General features: G+C 43.8%; 1 protein-coding gene across 50 annotated transcripts in view; it reads right to left on the bottom strand.

Annotated features, from left to right (window-relative positions):
- Positions 1–16,805, bottom strand: part of Celf2 (CUGBP, Elav-like family member 2) — an 825,373-nt gene that overhangs the window by 74,938 nt on the left and 733,630 nt on the right. For all 50 annotated transcript variants that reach the window (XM_063276301.1, XM_063276302.1, XM_063276304.1 and 47 more), the window contains 1 exon segment: positions 5,457–5,505. In XM_063276301.1, coding sequence (XP_063132371.1) covers positions 5,457–5,505 — 49 coding nt within the window.

Below are 16,805 nucleotides of genomic sequence, written 5' to 3'. Positions count from 1 at the left end.
CTCAGACACACTTCCCATACTATCACTCAGTTTTTTACAGTAGAAAAATAACAAGAAAGTGGAATTCTGTTGAAGTGTTCACATTAGACACTCCATCTTTTATTACTTATCCGCAGTAGTACTGTTTTTCTCTGTGGATATATGGCCTAGTAGGCACAGATAACAAAACCATGGATTAGCTCCAATGTGAGAGAGGATACAGATTTATGTTTTTATTGGATATTTTTATTAATTTTCATTTCAAATGTTATCCCCCTCCCCAGTTTCCCCTTTGCAAACTCCCATCCCATTCCCTTCCCCCCTGCTTCTATGAGGGTGCTCCCCCCACAACTCCCACCTTACCGCCCTAGCATTCCCCTACACTGGGGCGTGGAGCCTTCACAGGACCAAGGGCCTCTCCTCCCACTGATGCCAGACAATGCCATCCTCTGCTACAGATGTGGCTGGAGCCACGGTTCCCTCCATGTGTACTCTCTGGTTGGTGGTTTAGTCCCTGGGAGCTCTGGGGGAATGCAGATTAATTACAGCTTTGGAAGGGTGGTGGTTATAGGAAGCCATACAGGTTTAGGAAGTCCATTCAGTAAGGCCCAACAGTGTAGTGCTGATGTTTAAGCACCCAACATTCCTGTCTCACTAGACTTCAATGGCCAGGGATTCAAATGGTGACTGTTTTGCTGGAATTTACTTGTCCATAACTTAGTGATTTTGATTAGCAGTCCTTACTCAGAAAATAGAAAATTTTGAAATCTGATCACACTGATAACGAAGGCAGTCCTTTGTGCTGTACATAAATGTCAGTGCACTCAACAGAAGTGCGGTCAGAGCTAGCTGTGCTTCTCTCACTGCTGTAGGACCTGTTCCCAGTCCGAGTCAAGGACAGCACTGTGTTGTGTTCTTCAGCTCTGCTTACCTGTCAGAAGTGCCCCGAGGAATCACAAAAGGCTGCGGCACTTAAGATTTGAGTTGGAAAAGTTCTGATTCCTAAGTTAGGTCCAAAGGGAACCATGGAAGCTGTTCATATCTATGCAAGACAAAGTTCCATTTGAACTCCCAGAATAGAGTTCTTGAAATATAATTGTAAGTCTACTCTCATGTTTTTGCCTTTTCTAATCAAAAATTCAGAAAATGAAGGCAAAAGGAGAACTCACCATCTGAGGAGGTTTGTGTCTTCTCAGTCTGTGTATAGCCTATTCTGTGGTGTGACAGGTCAGGGCCGTTTAGAAGGCAACCACATGTTTCTCTCAGTTTGTGAACTGTGCTGCTAATTTACCATTAGCATAACCCAGGCAACAGTATTTCTAGTGTGTTAGGTTCTGTTGAGCTCTTCTCTCTGTGTTTGGTGAATTTCCCCATGGCTCATGCACCTGGTACTTTTGGAGAAGGTTATGGAACTTCTAGGACACGGAGCCTTACTGGAGGAAGTGTGACTAAAGGTGAGCTCTGAGACTTTCTACAGCTTCACCTCCCTTCCAGGTCACTCTTTTCTGTGTGTGGCTGAGGGCTTGAAATGCGGTCTCTCAGCTTCCTGTCCTGTTCTCACAGCACCATGCCTCCCCTGAAACTATAAACCGAAATAGACTCTCTCATCCTTAACTTGCCTTTAGTTATACTATTCTTCTTTTCATAGCAACAGAAAAGTAACCAACACAGGAGCTGGTACCAGAAAGTAGGGCTGTTTTGAGAAGAGCCAGGCATGTTGCTTGTGGACTAGGGTGGAAGATCCTGACACTTTGGACTAGAAAAGCGGTTGAATGCTGTACGCTCTGGGACTGTGAAGCCAGAGTGCTGAGGCTGGGAAGACCTGCTCCCAAGGTGTCACAGAGAAAGGACCTCATTAGCAGCCCCGCTACAGGCTCTTTCTATGATATTTTGGCAAAGAACCTGGCTGTTTTCTGCCTATCTCCTGAGGAATTAGGTGAGGCTAAAATAAAAAGAAACAGGCAGCTAGGTGTTTAATCCCAGCATTGAAGGTAGAAGCAGATGCATCTCTGTGAGTTAGAAGCCTGTGAGTGAGAAGTGATGTATGTCTGTGAGTTAGAAGCCAGCCTGGTCTGTGCAGTGAATTCCAGAACAGCCAGGGCTGCACAGAGAGACCCTGTCTCCAGAACAAACAAATACACACATACACCTGACTGCTTTGGTAGAGAAAATGTCAAATCAGCACAATGTTGACTCTGTGGCATGGCAATTACTAACACCTCTTACGTAGGCCTACAATGAAAAAGAACAAATGGGGCAGAAAGAAAGAAACCAATGTATAGCTTGGACAGAAACAGAACATTAGGAAGCTTAATGTCTCAGCTAAGGCTTGTCCTAAAAGAGAGACTGTGATTGTTAAGGAGAATAAGGCTATGAAAGAGAGGCCGCCTGCTCTGCACTGGAACAGTAAGAAGGCTGATCTCAGGAAAACTCCACCCAGCTAAGATCCCAGGTTGCGAGAGGAGAAAGCCTAAGAGCTGCTTGCCCATAGACAATTGCTTCAACCCAGAGAAGACACCGACAGTGCAGTAAAGTGGGACGGAGGTCTATCTCGAGCTGGCAGTGAACTTGGCAGTTAATCCACACGGAACTGGCTTTGAAGGTATGACAGGTTCGGGGGGTGGGGGGTTTAGAGAGCAACTGAGGCCAGGCGACATGTGGCGTCTGTGAGAAGGCCATGACAGGCCATTACATGAAGCTCTGAAAGGGAGCCTGGTTGTAGTGAAGACTAAAAGATGTTGACCATGTCAGAGCCATGAGACATCTGCCAAGCAGAGCTGAACATAAGGGAAGAGTCAGCTCAGAACAGAGACGTCCGTTACGGCCAGCAAAGCTCGAAGGTGCAGACATCTACGCCATTTCTGTCTGAAGCCCTAGGTACTGCACACAGAGCTATAGGAGTTGGTATTTTCCCTGATGCGTCTTAGTCTTGCTTTGATCTAGTATTTCCTTATTATGCTCCCCCTCCTCCCTTTTGGAATTTTCTTTATGTTGGAAATATGTAATTTACTTTTTGGTTTTACAGGGGGGTGGGTCGCAGTTAAGAGATTAACCTTGATATTCAAATGGATTTTGAACTTCTGAGTTAAGGTTGAAACTTGAAGAACTACAAGGACTTCTGAGGTTGGACTAAATACATTTTGTATCATGAGACAGTCATGAACCTTTGAGGGCCAGGGAATGGAATGTGGAGATGTGAGTACAAAATGGCCCCATAGGCTCATTCATTTGATTACTTGGTACAAGATGAGGCTTGCTTATCTACTACCTTATATGATTCCCCGAGAAGGGGCATTTTAAGATGCTTTTTATTGTAGTAATAAGGAGACCCAAATCCTCCTTGGCTTTTGAGATCATGAAAAATTTGGAGCAAATAGTTTGGTTTGCAGTAGTTTTGGAATTAAACCAAATACTGTGTCCAGGGTTGATACTGGAGAATAAAAGCAGTGTAACACAGTAAAGGGTTTATACATTTGGTTATACTCGTGAACAGCAGACAATACAAAGAAGAAAATATACCATATTTCAATACTTGGGCGTTTTGGGCCTTATGTGTTCACCTCAAATATATGGTTTGCGTGTTTATGAATAAGACCTAAAGCTAAAGAGGTAAGACAGACCCCTTTCCACAGACTTTCATTCCATGACTTTTGCTCTGACATAATTTAGAGAAGTTTGGAGCCAAAGGATTGATAGGGCATCTCCTGGTGTCTAGAGACTCCACGAAGACATAAACTGACAGGATCTGTCCCACATGATTCTACTAAGGGTAGAGAGTATATGGGAATGTCTGGGGCAGAAATGGCTACCGTTAGAATGCCGCACAGCCCAGACATACCTCTGGGAGGTAATAACTAACACTTTAGTAAGTGTTCTGTCATCTGGGCTGTGGTGGGGTAAGCCTTTAATCCCAGCACTCAGGCCACATAGGCAGGCAGATCTCTGAGTTTGAGGCCAGTTTGGTCTATAGAGCAAGTTCTAGGAGTACACAGAGAGACCCTGTCTCAAAAGAAAAAAAAGTGTTCCATCATTTACAAAGACGATGGAGAACATCTGATTCTGAGACTCAAGAAGAACCTGAAAGCCAAGCCATAAGGCAGTTACCACTCTTCCTACTTCATGAGTGAGCAGATGCAAATTTCCATGTTTAAGGACTATAATTAGGTATTAAGTTAGTACCTAATTCATCATTATTCATAATTAGGGATGAATAAAGTTCCCTGTCAGGGACATAGCCTTTTTCTTTTTTTTCCTTTTCAGATTTACTATTGCAACCCTAGACACCTTTCCTAGCACACAGCAAATGATAAATGAGTAATGAGAGAAGGAAGGAAGAAATGAAGGAAAGAAGGAAGGAAGGAAGGAAGGAAGGAAGGAAGGAAGGAAGGAAGGGAGGGAGGGAGGGAGGGAGGGACTTTGATCTGGGTCTCATACAAAGTAGTGGTAGGCTTTTGGAAGTTTCTTGTGATAAATGCCATTGTTTATACTAAAACAGTATAGGGAAGGAGCAGCTATGGGAAGCACAGGCTGAGAAGATAGGAGAAAAGCAACAGCATCTGCACCGAAAGAGCGTTAAGTGAGAGAGAATGAGTCCAGTCTCTGACAAACCAGTGCTGGCAGCCTTGTGACAACTTGGGAGTTTTCTTCTAAACTTTTCAGTCTGTGAAGAAGCCAGAAAATGGGATGCACTACAATTAGCAATAAAATACCTCGTGGAGAGACTTAGAGCCCAATCATAATTTCCATTTGCAGACATCTAGATCTCTAAGCGCATGGCTTCTGCCCTGATTACTAATTAATGAGGTGCGAAGCTGCCTGCTGGAAGGAAACAGTGCTGATTATGTCTGTCTTGTGGGACAGAGGAGCTCTGTGGTCCAAGAAGGTAGATGGTTCCTTTGAATATACATTTTAGAAAATTAAAAGAACAAAACTGGGGCAGGCAGCTTGTAGAGATGGGATCAAAAACTTGATAAAAATATGGATGACCAACTCTCAAGTGCCTTGAAGAGGCAAATCTCAATTTTATTATAGATTATTAAATACATGTCTTTTCTGCAACTGTATGCTCATTTAATCAGCAGACTTAATTCTGAATGGATTCTGATGCAAATGTATTGGTATAGTTTGGAGAAGAATATAAGACAGTCAAAGAGGAGCGATGAGAGACAAACACTGGTAGCCTGTTCTTCACGGGCTACTTATTTCCTCACGTTCTTCCCACCCATCAGGTGTTCCTGCGCTGTACCAGGAGTAGACCAATGCTAGCCAGATCCCACAAGGCTACCACGTACGACAAGCCCTAAGCAGAAGGGCGTGGAGAACCATTCCTTGTACAGTCTTCCCCATACATGCTGAGTTCCCGGAGCAGTAGCTGTCCCCTTCCAGAGGGGCAGGACAGCTAGAGCTGGCTCCCCTCCCCACCTGAAGTCCTGTAAAGTAGCAGGCACTGTTCAGTCAGACAGCTGGTCGCCACCTACCGTTTGACTTTTCACTATCTGCAGGTTTCATCTGAATGGGATGATGCATCTAAAAATATAAAAATGAGAAAGTAAAGGCAGATTGAACAACTGTAAAGCCAGTTTCAGACATGTGATACTATTCAATATTGCTATAATTACAAGGATACATCATTAATAACATGGCCTTTAAGGGGTGACAGATACTACTGTAGTTTGCCTCCTCAGTTTTATGTTCAGGAACCTCACCTTCAGGCCAGGGACCAGTGGCATAGCACTTTGGAGCTTGAGCTCTGGAGTCAGGCAGGAATAGGAAGCCTGGCTTTGCAATTAAATATAACCTCTACCTCTATTTCACAGGCAGTTCTAGCTCTGGAGTCTATTAGAGCTATGTAGCCTGGGCTAGTGAGTTCTAGCCTCTTCAGCTGCCATGATGTTAGATAACGCCTGCAGCTCTAAGCACGTGTAAAGGTGCTTAATGTGTGAGCAGAGCCAAAGATGTGCAGAGTTAGAATTATGGCAGTGCTACTTAAATGATAACATTTCTGTTGTCTACCACCTACTCTGTTTGTTCTGGGGTTTATCTTAGGTCTCAATAGAAATGATTCCAAGGTCTTCATGTGGCTTGATTTAGGTCCCGCTAAATAATACAGAGCCATTGGGATAGAGGAGGAGAGGACAGGAGCAAGGGCAGGACAGAACTGGGAGTCTCGGGACTATGGCTAGCACATATGCAGGGACATAGGAAACTTCAAACCAATGAGGCTGAGATCTGAGCCACAGCAGACCTGGACGCTCCATGCTTCCTTATACAAAGCTGATGACACCACTCTGTGTGACCCAGAGTTTACTCTAATCCCAGAATGCTCCCACTATTTCCAATTAAACTAAATTCCTCAAAGTATTTCCAAAGGTCCTCTTATTTGATATTTTATTGTACCCCAAGGAGCACGGCAGCCACAGGATGGATGGAGTCACTGGCTGTGCAAATGCTTTATTGTAATGGGTGTGCTCTTTGTGAACTTCTAATTTCCCCAGTGGACTTCCATTACTTGCAAGCCACAGCGCTGGGTTTTATCTAATTTAAATGAAAGGGAATGGTATTTAGTTAAGGCACTTACGTGATGGGACATTATTATCAGGTAGTCCGTGTGCAGCAAATGCCCACCAGTGTCTTTAGAATACCAGAGGAAGAAGACAATGAGAAAGAACTGCCAAGGGATAAAAGACCCTAAGTAACTGTATACCTTTATGGGCAGGATGCTTTTCTCCATAGAGCATGGGCCTGGAGATGCAGCGCCTATGAGCGTCCATTCCACACATCCATGTATTTAATGTGTAGAGCAGACACCACTTGTGGATATAATGTTTAGGAGTCCTAAATGGTCCTTAAAAAACACCACAGAAGAAAGCGGTGAAAAGTCCTGACGTGGCCACAGAATGGGAGAGGACATGATTTGAGGAGGATCAACAGTGCCTTTGAGTAGGTCATCCTTTGCTTCCATTTGCCTACCCATTTAGCAAGCATGGTCTTCTTGTGCCAGGCTCCAGGCTATGCCATCTAGCTAGCAAAAGCCACGAGAGAAGTTTTTCCTCTGAGGTGCTCTATGGCTGGCAAACACTGGTGCAAACACTTAGCAGAGCGACATGCCAAGTGCTGGAGGAGAGGAAACACACGGTTCAGAAGGAGACAATTTCCTAGCAAGCATAGTATCTAGTTCCAGTTCTTAAACTTGCTAGCAGAAGAGAGAAGATGGTTTGTCAAACCTATGGATGTCTCAGCAAAGACACAACGGTAAAAGTGAAGCTGTATATGACACAGCTCAGGTGGCCAAGGACCTGAGACAAGATAGGCCAGGGACCTATAGGAAAACCAAAATACTATGCTCTGCTAAAGAACATAGCAAGAAAATGACTCCCAATGATGGTCTGCTCTACTCATAGATTGGTACCTTGCCCAGCCATCATCAGAGAAGATTCTTCCTGCAGTAGGAGGGAACAAAGAAAAAGAACCACAGCCTTACAATTTGCAGAGAGTGAGAGACCCTAAAACATTGTTTTAAATGGGACGCACCATCAAATCCCTCCTCTCAGCCTCCTGGGACCATCAGAACAGGAGGCAAGAAGACTGTAAGAGGCAGAGGGGATGAATGGCACCAGGAGACAGGGCCTTTTACACACAGCAGAGCCAACACAGGAACTCAGAGGCTGTGGCAGCCTGTACAGGGCCTGTTCTGGTCTGCACGACATGTGGTCCAAGTTCTGAGGGAGATGGACCACAGCTCCCATCCTTGACCCAGAAGGTATTTCCAATTGATGACCATCTGCAAATGAGAAATTTGCTTTCTCCAATGGAATCTCAATGGGGATACAAGGCAAACAACTCTTTCCCCAATTTTATTGAAAATAGAAGTTTTGTTTCTCACACAATATACCCTGATTAAGGTTTCCCATTCCTCTATTCCTTTCAGTTCCTCTCCTGCCATCTGGCTCTACTCCCTTTCCGTCTCATTAAAAAACAAAAAGGCTTCGAAGGAGCAATAATAAAATAAATAAAATATAATAAGATAAAGACAAAATGTAACACATTAGAATTAGACAAAAGCAATAGAAGGAAAAGAGCCCAAGAGAAGGGATAGGAATCAGAGACTCATTTGCACATTCTGGAATCCTATAAAAATATTAAACTAAAAGCATATATATATGCAAAGGACCTATAGGGTACAAAGATAAGAAAAGTATATAAATAAATTAAAATTTAAAAAATAAAATTAAAAAAGAAAAAAGAAAAGCCCTGACCTAACGTGAAACAAGGAACCTCCAAAGACTCCTTGAGCTTTCCTGTTGGTGTCTACTGATGAGCACACGACCTGCCCTTCAGAGAGGTCGAGGGGCCTGGATGGGGGGGTGGGAACAGGAGGGGTCAGGTGAGGGAGAATGAAGGGAATGAGTACTGGGAAAGACACCTGCTATTGGGGGCATTTCTGGGATGATCTAGAAACCTAGGGCAATGGAATTGACAAGGGTGACTTTAGCTAAGACTGCTAGCAATGGGGTCATAGAGTTTGAACAGGCCATCTTCTGTAACAGGCAAGGCTTCTAAGGGAGGGACTGGGACACCAACCCAGTCACAAACCCTTCAACCTACAATATGTCTTGCCTAAGATGCACTGAGGTAAAGATGGTGCAGTAATGAGGAAATGGCCAACCATGACTAGTCGAGCTTGAGACCCATGCCGTGGACAGAGTCCATCCCTAACACTGCTCACAGATGGCCAGGAAGTAGAGGTTGGATATTCCAGAGACATAGGATAGAATCAAACATGACTGGTGAAAAGAAAGACAAATAAAATATCAATGAAATGATTCCTAATGATATTCTGCTGTACTCATAGATTGGTGCCTGACTCAATTGTCATCAGAGAGGCTTCGCCCAGCAATGGATGGAAATGGATGCAGAATCCCACAGTCAAACATTAAGCAGAGTTTAGGGAATACTGTGGAAGGGAAGGTGGGAGGAAGGGTTGTAGGAGCCAGAGGGGACAGGACCAACCAACCTGGGCCCATAGGGGCTCACAGAGACTGAACCACCAACCAGGGAGCATGCACGGGACTGACCTAGGCCTTTCACACATGTTACAGTTGTGTTTCTTGGCCTTCTTGTGGGACTCCTAATAGTGGGAGCAGAGACTGTCTCTTGGTTGCCTGCCTTCGGAATCCTTTCCTCCTTCTGGGTTATCTCGTCCAGCCTTAATAGGAGAGCAAACATCTAGTCTTACTGCACCTTGATATGCCAGGGCTTCTTGACATCCATGGGTAGCTTGCCCATTTCTGAAGAGAAATGGAGGAGTGAATGTGGGCGGGGTGGGGTTGGGGTGGGTGGAGGGTGTGGAATGGGTAGGTGAGAGAAGGGACTAGAAGGAAAGGAGGGAGGGAAAACTGTGACTGGTATGTAAAATAAAAAAAGAGTAATAAAAGAGAGTAGTTAGTTTCCCCATTGCTGGAAGGGAGACACTAAACCTTCATTTGCAAGTGGTTCTGATTGGAGAAAACATCTGGCTCGGGAGTGGAGGCTTGTCATTCTCCTACTTCTTTCCTCTCGGTGCTGACCCAGCAGGCCCTGTGCATGTTGCTCTGACTCTGTGACTCATGTGCACATCTATCATGTTGACTTAGAGGCCTTGTTTGCTTGGTGCCTCCACTCCCTTCAGCTGTTACACTTTCTGTCCCTCTTATTTGGGAGACACATCCCATCTAGGGCTGAGTGTTCCAAGGTCTCTTGCTCTCTGCATACTGCCTGCTGTGGGACCCTGTGTGTGTTTCCATCTGCTGCAGGAGGAGGCTTCCCTGCGGACAGCTGAGCAAGGCACTGATCTGAGTACAGAGTGTCATTGGGAGCCATGAGGAGCCATTTTATTGCTAGTGGGCTTTGCTTTGTTCTGTTTGTTTGTTTGTTTTTTCCCCCTTAAACAATATCTCTGGGATACAAACCAAACTTTAAGGCAGGACCCATGACCAGCAGTAGGTGGCCAACACAAAAGTCAATGGCACCTTTGCAAGTTCTCTGTCTCATAGTGTTTTGTCAGTGAATTTTTTTTCAGCCTTATAGGTCATTTGTGTGTGTGTGTGTGTGTGTGTGTGTGTGTGTGTGTGTGTGTGTGTGTGTGTAATGGCTTCAGTTTTTGTGTTTTTATGGTATTCAGTGTGTCCCTCTGATTCTGTATGTGTTTTTTGTGTGTTTTCTTTGGCTTTCTTCTGATTCTTTTTCTTGTCCCATTTCAATTTGTTTTCTGTCTTATTTTAGGATTATCTCTTAATGCCTGTTTCCCCAACCCCCAAGGATAGATAGAAAGGGGGCAGATCTGGATGGAAGGCGCGGTAAGGGGGAACCTGTAGGCACTGGAAGCCATAGGCAGAATATACTATAAGCTAAGAACTGATGGTTTGTCAAGAGTATTGTGGGGATACACGATTTAAGCAGTAAAGGCAACCAGGCACAATTTTGAGTTTAGGGAAAAAAAAGTCAGTTTTGGTGATACCATTGAGAATGGATTACATAACAGACACAAGAGTTGGGATGGCAGCTAGTAAGTTGCCTAGTAACACTATGAAGTATAGAATTCAGTGCTAACTGGCTCTTTGGGGATGAGGGAGAAGAACTCCAGAGCCAGGCAGCCATCTAGATCACTGCTCAATTAGGGAAAATGAGAGGAAATCATGTCCGAGGAATGGATGCTAGCCTAAACACACTACATTTCATGTGACTATGGCTAGTAAAACGTTGCAACTGCAGACTCAAGCTTGAAAAAAGATCCAGTATGGGAGGCAGTGGTGGAAGCCATAGGAACTGATGGACTGACGAGGGCCTGGAGCAAGGACAGGACCTGTGAGGGCATCTGTCAGGAAGACAGTATCTGAAGAGGACAGACAAGGAGCTGGCAGAAGGGCAGAGAGCCATGACAGGGGAGTTCCAAGAATAAGAAAGTTGGGCTGAAGAGATGTCTCAGTGGCTAAGAGCACTGGTTGTTCTTGTAGAAGACCTGGATTCAGCTCACAGCATCTTCATGGTGGCTCACAACTGCTGTAACTCTAGTTTAGGAGAACTCTTCTGTCCTTTGGGGGTACTACATACACATGGTACATATGCATACATGCAGGTAAAACATTCATACATATACAGTAAAAGAAATCTTTATCTAGGGAGGTTTATTCAAGGCAGTATCTGTGGGTAGTGGTGCCAATTTATAGGAAACAGAAGTTAGTGACGGTCAAGACAGTAATGCATGTGACAAATGAAGACCAATGCTTCTTGGAGTTGCAAAGGGACAAATACACACATCTTGATAGATGCAAACAATGGAAATGACACCGTTCCCTTTCAAGATAACGACGATAGTTATAGTCATATGAGAGTCACGGTTTAAAGACACAAGAGATGGAGGTAAGTACATCCATGTTGTATGTATATCCATGTTGGAGGGGATGTAAAGATGGAATGAATGTAGCTCCTGTCCTCAGGAAGCCTACTGTCCACCGTGCTGACGATACACACGCTTTATAAAAGGGAGCGGAGCAGGTACTGTGAGCATCAGGCCATCGAGCCTTATCTGTGATGTACACAGCACACTAGAGGAGAGATCTGGGAGCTACAGGGCAGCATTTTTCTACTCTAAAGCTGCTCTCAGTTGTAGTTATGAAGGGAACAAGAGTCTTCACTAAAGACACACAGCTGGTTAATGACAGAGCTGGGATCAGAAGTCTAATCTCCCCATTTTTAATCCAGTGATGACTCTTCCAGACCACAATGCCTCTCCACAAAATGTCTAACATGGGACTTGGACATATGGGCTTTTAATTAAGAACTCCAGGCTTCGCTCACTAGAGCTGGCCAGCGCTTACACAGAGGTGCCCCACCACACCCTTAGGTGACAACATTCTCTTCTCCTCTAAACTCCCACGACACTTGGGTCTCTGTGGCTTATGACTAGTATTTCAGTAATTCTTCATTCTGCATCTTCCTGTAGCTGCTCAGTATCTGACCTAAGAACATCTAGAAGCAATGGCAGCCATAGCAAAGCAGCTGCTGCCACTACAGGCTTGAACTCTGTTTTTTTTTCCTTATTGAGCCCAAGGGAAAAATCTAGTTCACAGAAACCTGGGTTGATAAGCTGTGATGAACTCCTGAGTGTGTGGTCCACTGCAGGAACTTCACGTGTTCTGACGATAATTTGGATAATGTGTGTAAAGCAGTGCAATGTTTGAGAAAGGTATTCAATTAGTACTGTACTAAGAATGGCCCATTTTCATCCATGCTGTTAGGTGAAGGGAATGAAAGAGTGTGTCATCACGGACCATGTAGAGGACACTGAGACAGATCCATCAACAGTTTCCTGCAGTACGGTGTGTGCTGAGCTAAGAGAATACAGGAACTCAGAAATGCCCAATACAGACTAAGGAAGGATGAACTGAATATGGTGTCAAAAGATGTTGCTTCTTGAATACGTTCTTGCTGAGCCTGTGGTACAAGGACTGTGAGTTTAAAGTCTGCCTGGGCTACAGACTGGTTACAGACCCAACCTGAGTAACTCCGTCCAGGTTAGTGGTAGAGCACTTAAGCAGCAAGTGTGAGGCCAGTGCATTGTTTCCTAGTACTCTACGAAGCTGGAGGGGATGACATCTCAAAGAAGAGAACACATATTCAAAGGCACAAAGTGAGTGAGACCAGGAGGCACTATTGGTAGAGATGGTGCTGTGACATTCTCACCGAAGCATGTTCTTCTAGAATGGCTGTTGTAGACTTGGACCAGGCAGCAGGAGCTCCTAAAGAAGGCAGAGCACTGACTGTAAAGAAAGCACCGAAGCATAGGAGACCAGGAGAGGAGGGCTGTGTTCATGACCACGGCTCAAAGAAGCGAGATTTAACCATTCAACCATGAACTGAAACTGTCCTCTCACCAGGACTGGCATCTAGAAGTCATGTCCTTAGCACCCGTGGTGTCAGCACAGCTGCTTCCTCCCACCTTCCAACATGACCGGGGAACCCTGTCTGCTGCCTAGGCTAGAGTGGCCCAAGGATAGACTTCCATGTAGTGCGCTGTCCCTGGAAGTTCCAACTAATGGTAACGGAGCAGAAAAGGCTCAGAGCACTTGGGAGTCTCCATTTCCGTGTCTAATGTCTCAGCAGTTGTAAGGGAATTCCACAGTCTGAACCACATACAGTTCTGGGTGACAGGTGAGTGCACAGGATTGTTAAGATTGTTTTTATTGGGGGGGGGTGTTTGTCTTCACAATCCTATAGAACTGGCCAAGTCTGTGAAAAATATTCATTCAGTGATCTGTCTATACTTTCACTGAATTTTTGATGAATGTGGAAAGGTTTATAAGCACAGCCTCTGGCATGTAGAGAGTAGTTTTTCTGAGCTGTGATGTAATAAGTCCACACTGCATTTAACTCCGCTGTCCTGGTAGCAACCCCAAAACCCCACATACTCCTACTCTCTGTGGAGAGCGTGTTTTCATGAGAAAAATGACAGATGCCAGCTTTACACAGACACTACTCACAGGAGTGCAGGGGACCTGACACCCTTACACAGACACTGCTCACAGGAGTGCAGCTGACTTAACATCCAACACACTTTAGGTTAGTATTTCTATGAAGAAAGTTTTCTGGACTTGTATTAGTGCAGATTTTTTTGACTGGTAGGAATCTCCTTTTCATTCATCATGAATAACAACACTTGGCCTACAGTTACACATCAAGTTGCTGGCTAGTTTCTCAGTCTCTATTTAGCCTTACCTGTTTTGAATCAAATGAAACATAATCAAAAGGGAAATTTTAATAGCTCTCTCCCCTTTCTTCACTGGGGTTTAGGTAGTTCTAAGTGTGGTCTTTATGTGAGGGCTACTTAATTTCATTTACACCAACTTTTGGTGTCACATATACAGTCACAGCAGAACAACCCAGAGCACTAGACCGTACTCCAACACACCAACCCTTGCTCATGTGGAGCTGCTGAACTTCCAGTGAGAACACATTTATACACTTATACATCCCCACCCTCTCTACCCTAAAGGCACGACTGCACCATCCACAAAGTACAGCCTGCTCTGGGTGATGCTGACTTTTGGATTCCCCCTGACGGGTGCTGCAGCACACAGGATTCCTGCATGAAACCTCCCCACTTTGACCCCTCCTCTTAGTGGGTAAATACAAGGGCTCATCTTCCTCTCCCTTCATATACACACAGAAGCCTAGAACTGATCTATCCTCTCCTGGTGCCCAGAATGTCAATCCCCTGATTGGAACAGATATGGTCCACCCCCAAGAGTGTTTTAGGTTCATCACAGAAGAAGCCAGCTGTGGGGGAGGAAAATGAAAATGAGTATAGGACTTTAGAACAAAGCCATTATTGAAGATGTGAGGGTAAAAGAACACTGCACTAGCTCTGGCAACAGCCATCACTGCCTCTACAGAATCCAAGCATTATGCCTCAGTGACAGGTACAAGGCTGGGCCACAGCACTAGCAATCACTGACCACTGTTTGGAAAGCCCATTGTAGAGGAGCCTAGACTGATCTCTCCTAACCTCTGTGCTCAGTCCAGTGGTGACTTCTACAAGGAAGAACATGAGTTCTCACCTATCACTAAGGGAAGCCAGGGGACGGTGAGAACACAGCTTGGATGAGTTCTTACACAGATGAGAACCATGTGCAACTTGTTTAATCCTGTCCATCAACAACTGATGAGGTGATGATCACCTCTCACACAGGATTTGAAAAATGCCTTTGTAAACCTGAACTAGGCTTTAGAAAGTCACCATCAGACGTAGCTGATGTAGTGATCACAGTAGCTGTTCATAGAGCAGTTAAGCTGGCACACATTAGAGGCTCACTGAAATAAACATTAAAGGTTATTTGTTGTCACAGCTATTCCAACCCTCCCTTCTGAAGACACAGTTCCATGGGTGAAGCAGCATGCAGACTCACCCACACTTGGCCACATGGCCATTCAGCGTTTTTCTTTTGGAGTATTATGACCGAGTTGCACAGTGGGCACATGGAGACTGCTCAGTCACTGTTTGCTGCATACTTTTATATATGTGTTCTAAGCCAGGAAAAATAGGACATTGGAATGGGATAGCAGCAAGAACTATGACATATAATTTTCTTCCCATGGTAAATCACAACTGGAGAAAAACTCAGTGAAAAAAATTATTTCTTTCTTTCTCAGAGTCATTGAACTATGTAAAGTGTCCAATAAAGTTATTATGATCATTTTTATATAGAACTTGCCCTGAGGAGTTTTGTAAGGGTCCATTTGGAAGCTAAAAGAATGCTCTAAAGAATGGCCTTTCCTGGTCCTTGGGAAGCAGTGTTCAACTCCCAGCCTTTTGATACACAATAATAATAATACAGTGAGAGAAAACAGAGAACTCAGGGTTCTGTATCTGCTTTTGGCTTAGTAGGCTCCAACTCTGCCTTTTCAAGTCACAATGACGTGACCTATTTATATTTCTTCTGGAATAATGCAGTGCAGTGAAGGGGATAAACCAGCAATATGACTATTTAGTCCTGGCAAAATATAAAATAAAATATGGCAAGAAAATTAGATTACTCTGGGTAGAATTCTATGAGGGAATTTGGAGTCTGTTATGGTGATTAAGCCATCATTTCTGACAGATTACTCTAATTGGCTGTCAAATAACATTTCCAACCCCATCTGTAACTTGGCATCCTAGTTATTCAGCCCATGCTACCTTCTGCGTATAAAACACATACCAAACAAGAGAGCTACAGACTAGCATTTATTATACTCATTAGCTGTGATTAGATTCTGTTTTCATACTAAATAAAAACACAAGCTTTCACTTTGCTTTATTTATTCCTAAAATTAGAAGAAAAATGAATAGTTTTAAAATAGGAAGCTTAGGCCACAAATAAATAAAACCTTTTTAGAAATAGTGCTATTTAAGATGGATAATCTGTTTCCTCTTTCTTTCTTTCTTTCTTTCTTTCTTTCTTTCTTTCTTTCTTTCTTTCTTTCTTTCTAAGTTTCTCTGTGTAGTTTCGACTGCTGGAACTCACTCTATAGAGCAGCCTCCCAAGTGCTGGAATGAAAGGTGTGTGTGCTCAGCATGCTGGGCTTCTCTGACATATAGTGATAATGCAAACCCACGGCACTTTTATAAACTGGTTTATTTACTTCTCTGTATATCAGTGAGTACGTGCCTGTATTTATGTATGCATACAACACCCATGCCTGGTGACCTCACAGACAAAAGAGGGCATCGATTCCCTGGAACTGGAGCTATAGATAATTGTGAGTTGCAATGTGGGTATTAGGAACCAAACCTGGGTTTTCTGCAAGAGCAGCAAGTGCTCTTAACCACTGTGTCATCTCTCCAGCCCCAGACTTACTAGATTTACTCAAATAAAATCCAACAGTCTTTCTAACCTGACTCTGCACTCTCAGTCCGTCATCACTCACTGGTTAGTATTTTGCACCCAACACAAAGTTTCCTTCATCTACTTTAAATAATTTCAATGTCTTATTATTATTGATGTTTATCTAGTAATTTATAGCTTCCTTTCAGAATTGGGACAATCTGAACTCACCACAGAATTGCTATAATTTACAAGCAAATTGTTAAAACCTGTCTCAAAACTAAATTGCAAAATTTAAGCCAATTGTATTTTATCTTGAACCTGTCAGGATACAAATATTTTATCAACACAATGGAAAACCACACCAAATTCTATATTCCAATGGTCCTTTCATATTTTAGTTTTTGAATCCTAAAATTTATGCCATGTTAATTAATATCTAATATATGTACCTTACTGCAAATTGTAACTTCTCATTAAAAAAGT

The sequence above is a fragment of the Rattus norvegicus genome, chromosome 17 (assembly GCF_036323735.1).
Source record: "Rattus norvegicus strain BN/NHsdMcwi chromosome 17, GRCr8, whole genome shotgun sequence".
In the NCBI taxonomy this organism is placed as follows: domain Eukaryota; kingdom Metazoa; phylum Chordata; class Mammalia; order Rodentia; family Muridae; genus Rattus; species Rattus norvegicus.
The sequence above is the reverse complement of the archived record's forward strand: the minus strand, read 5'-3'. Positions and strand labels throughout refer to the sequence as shown.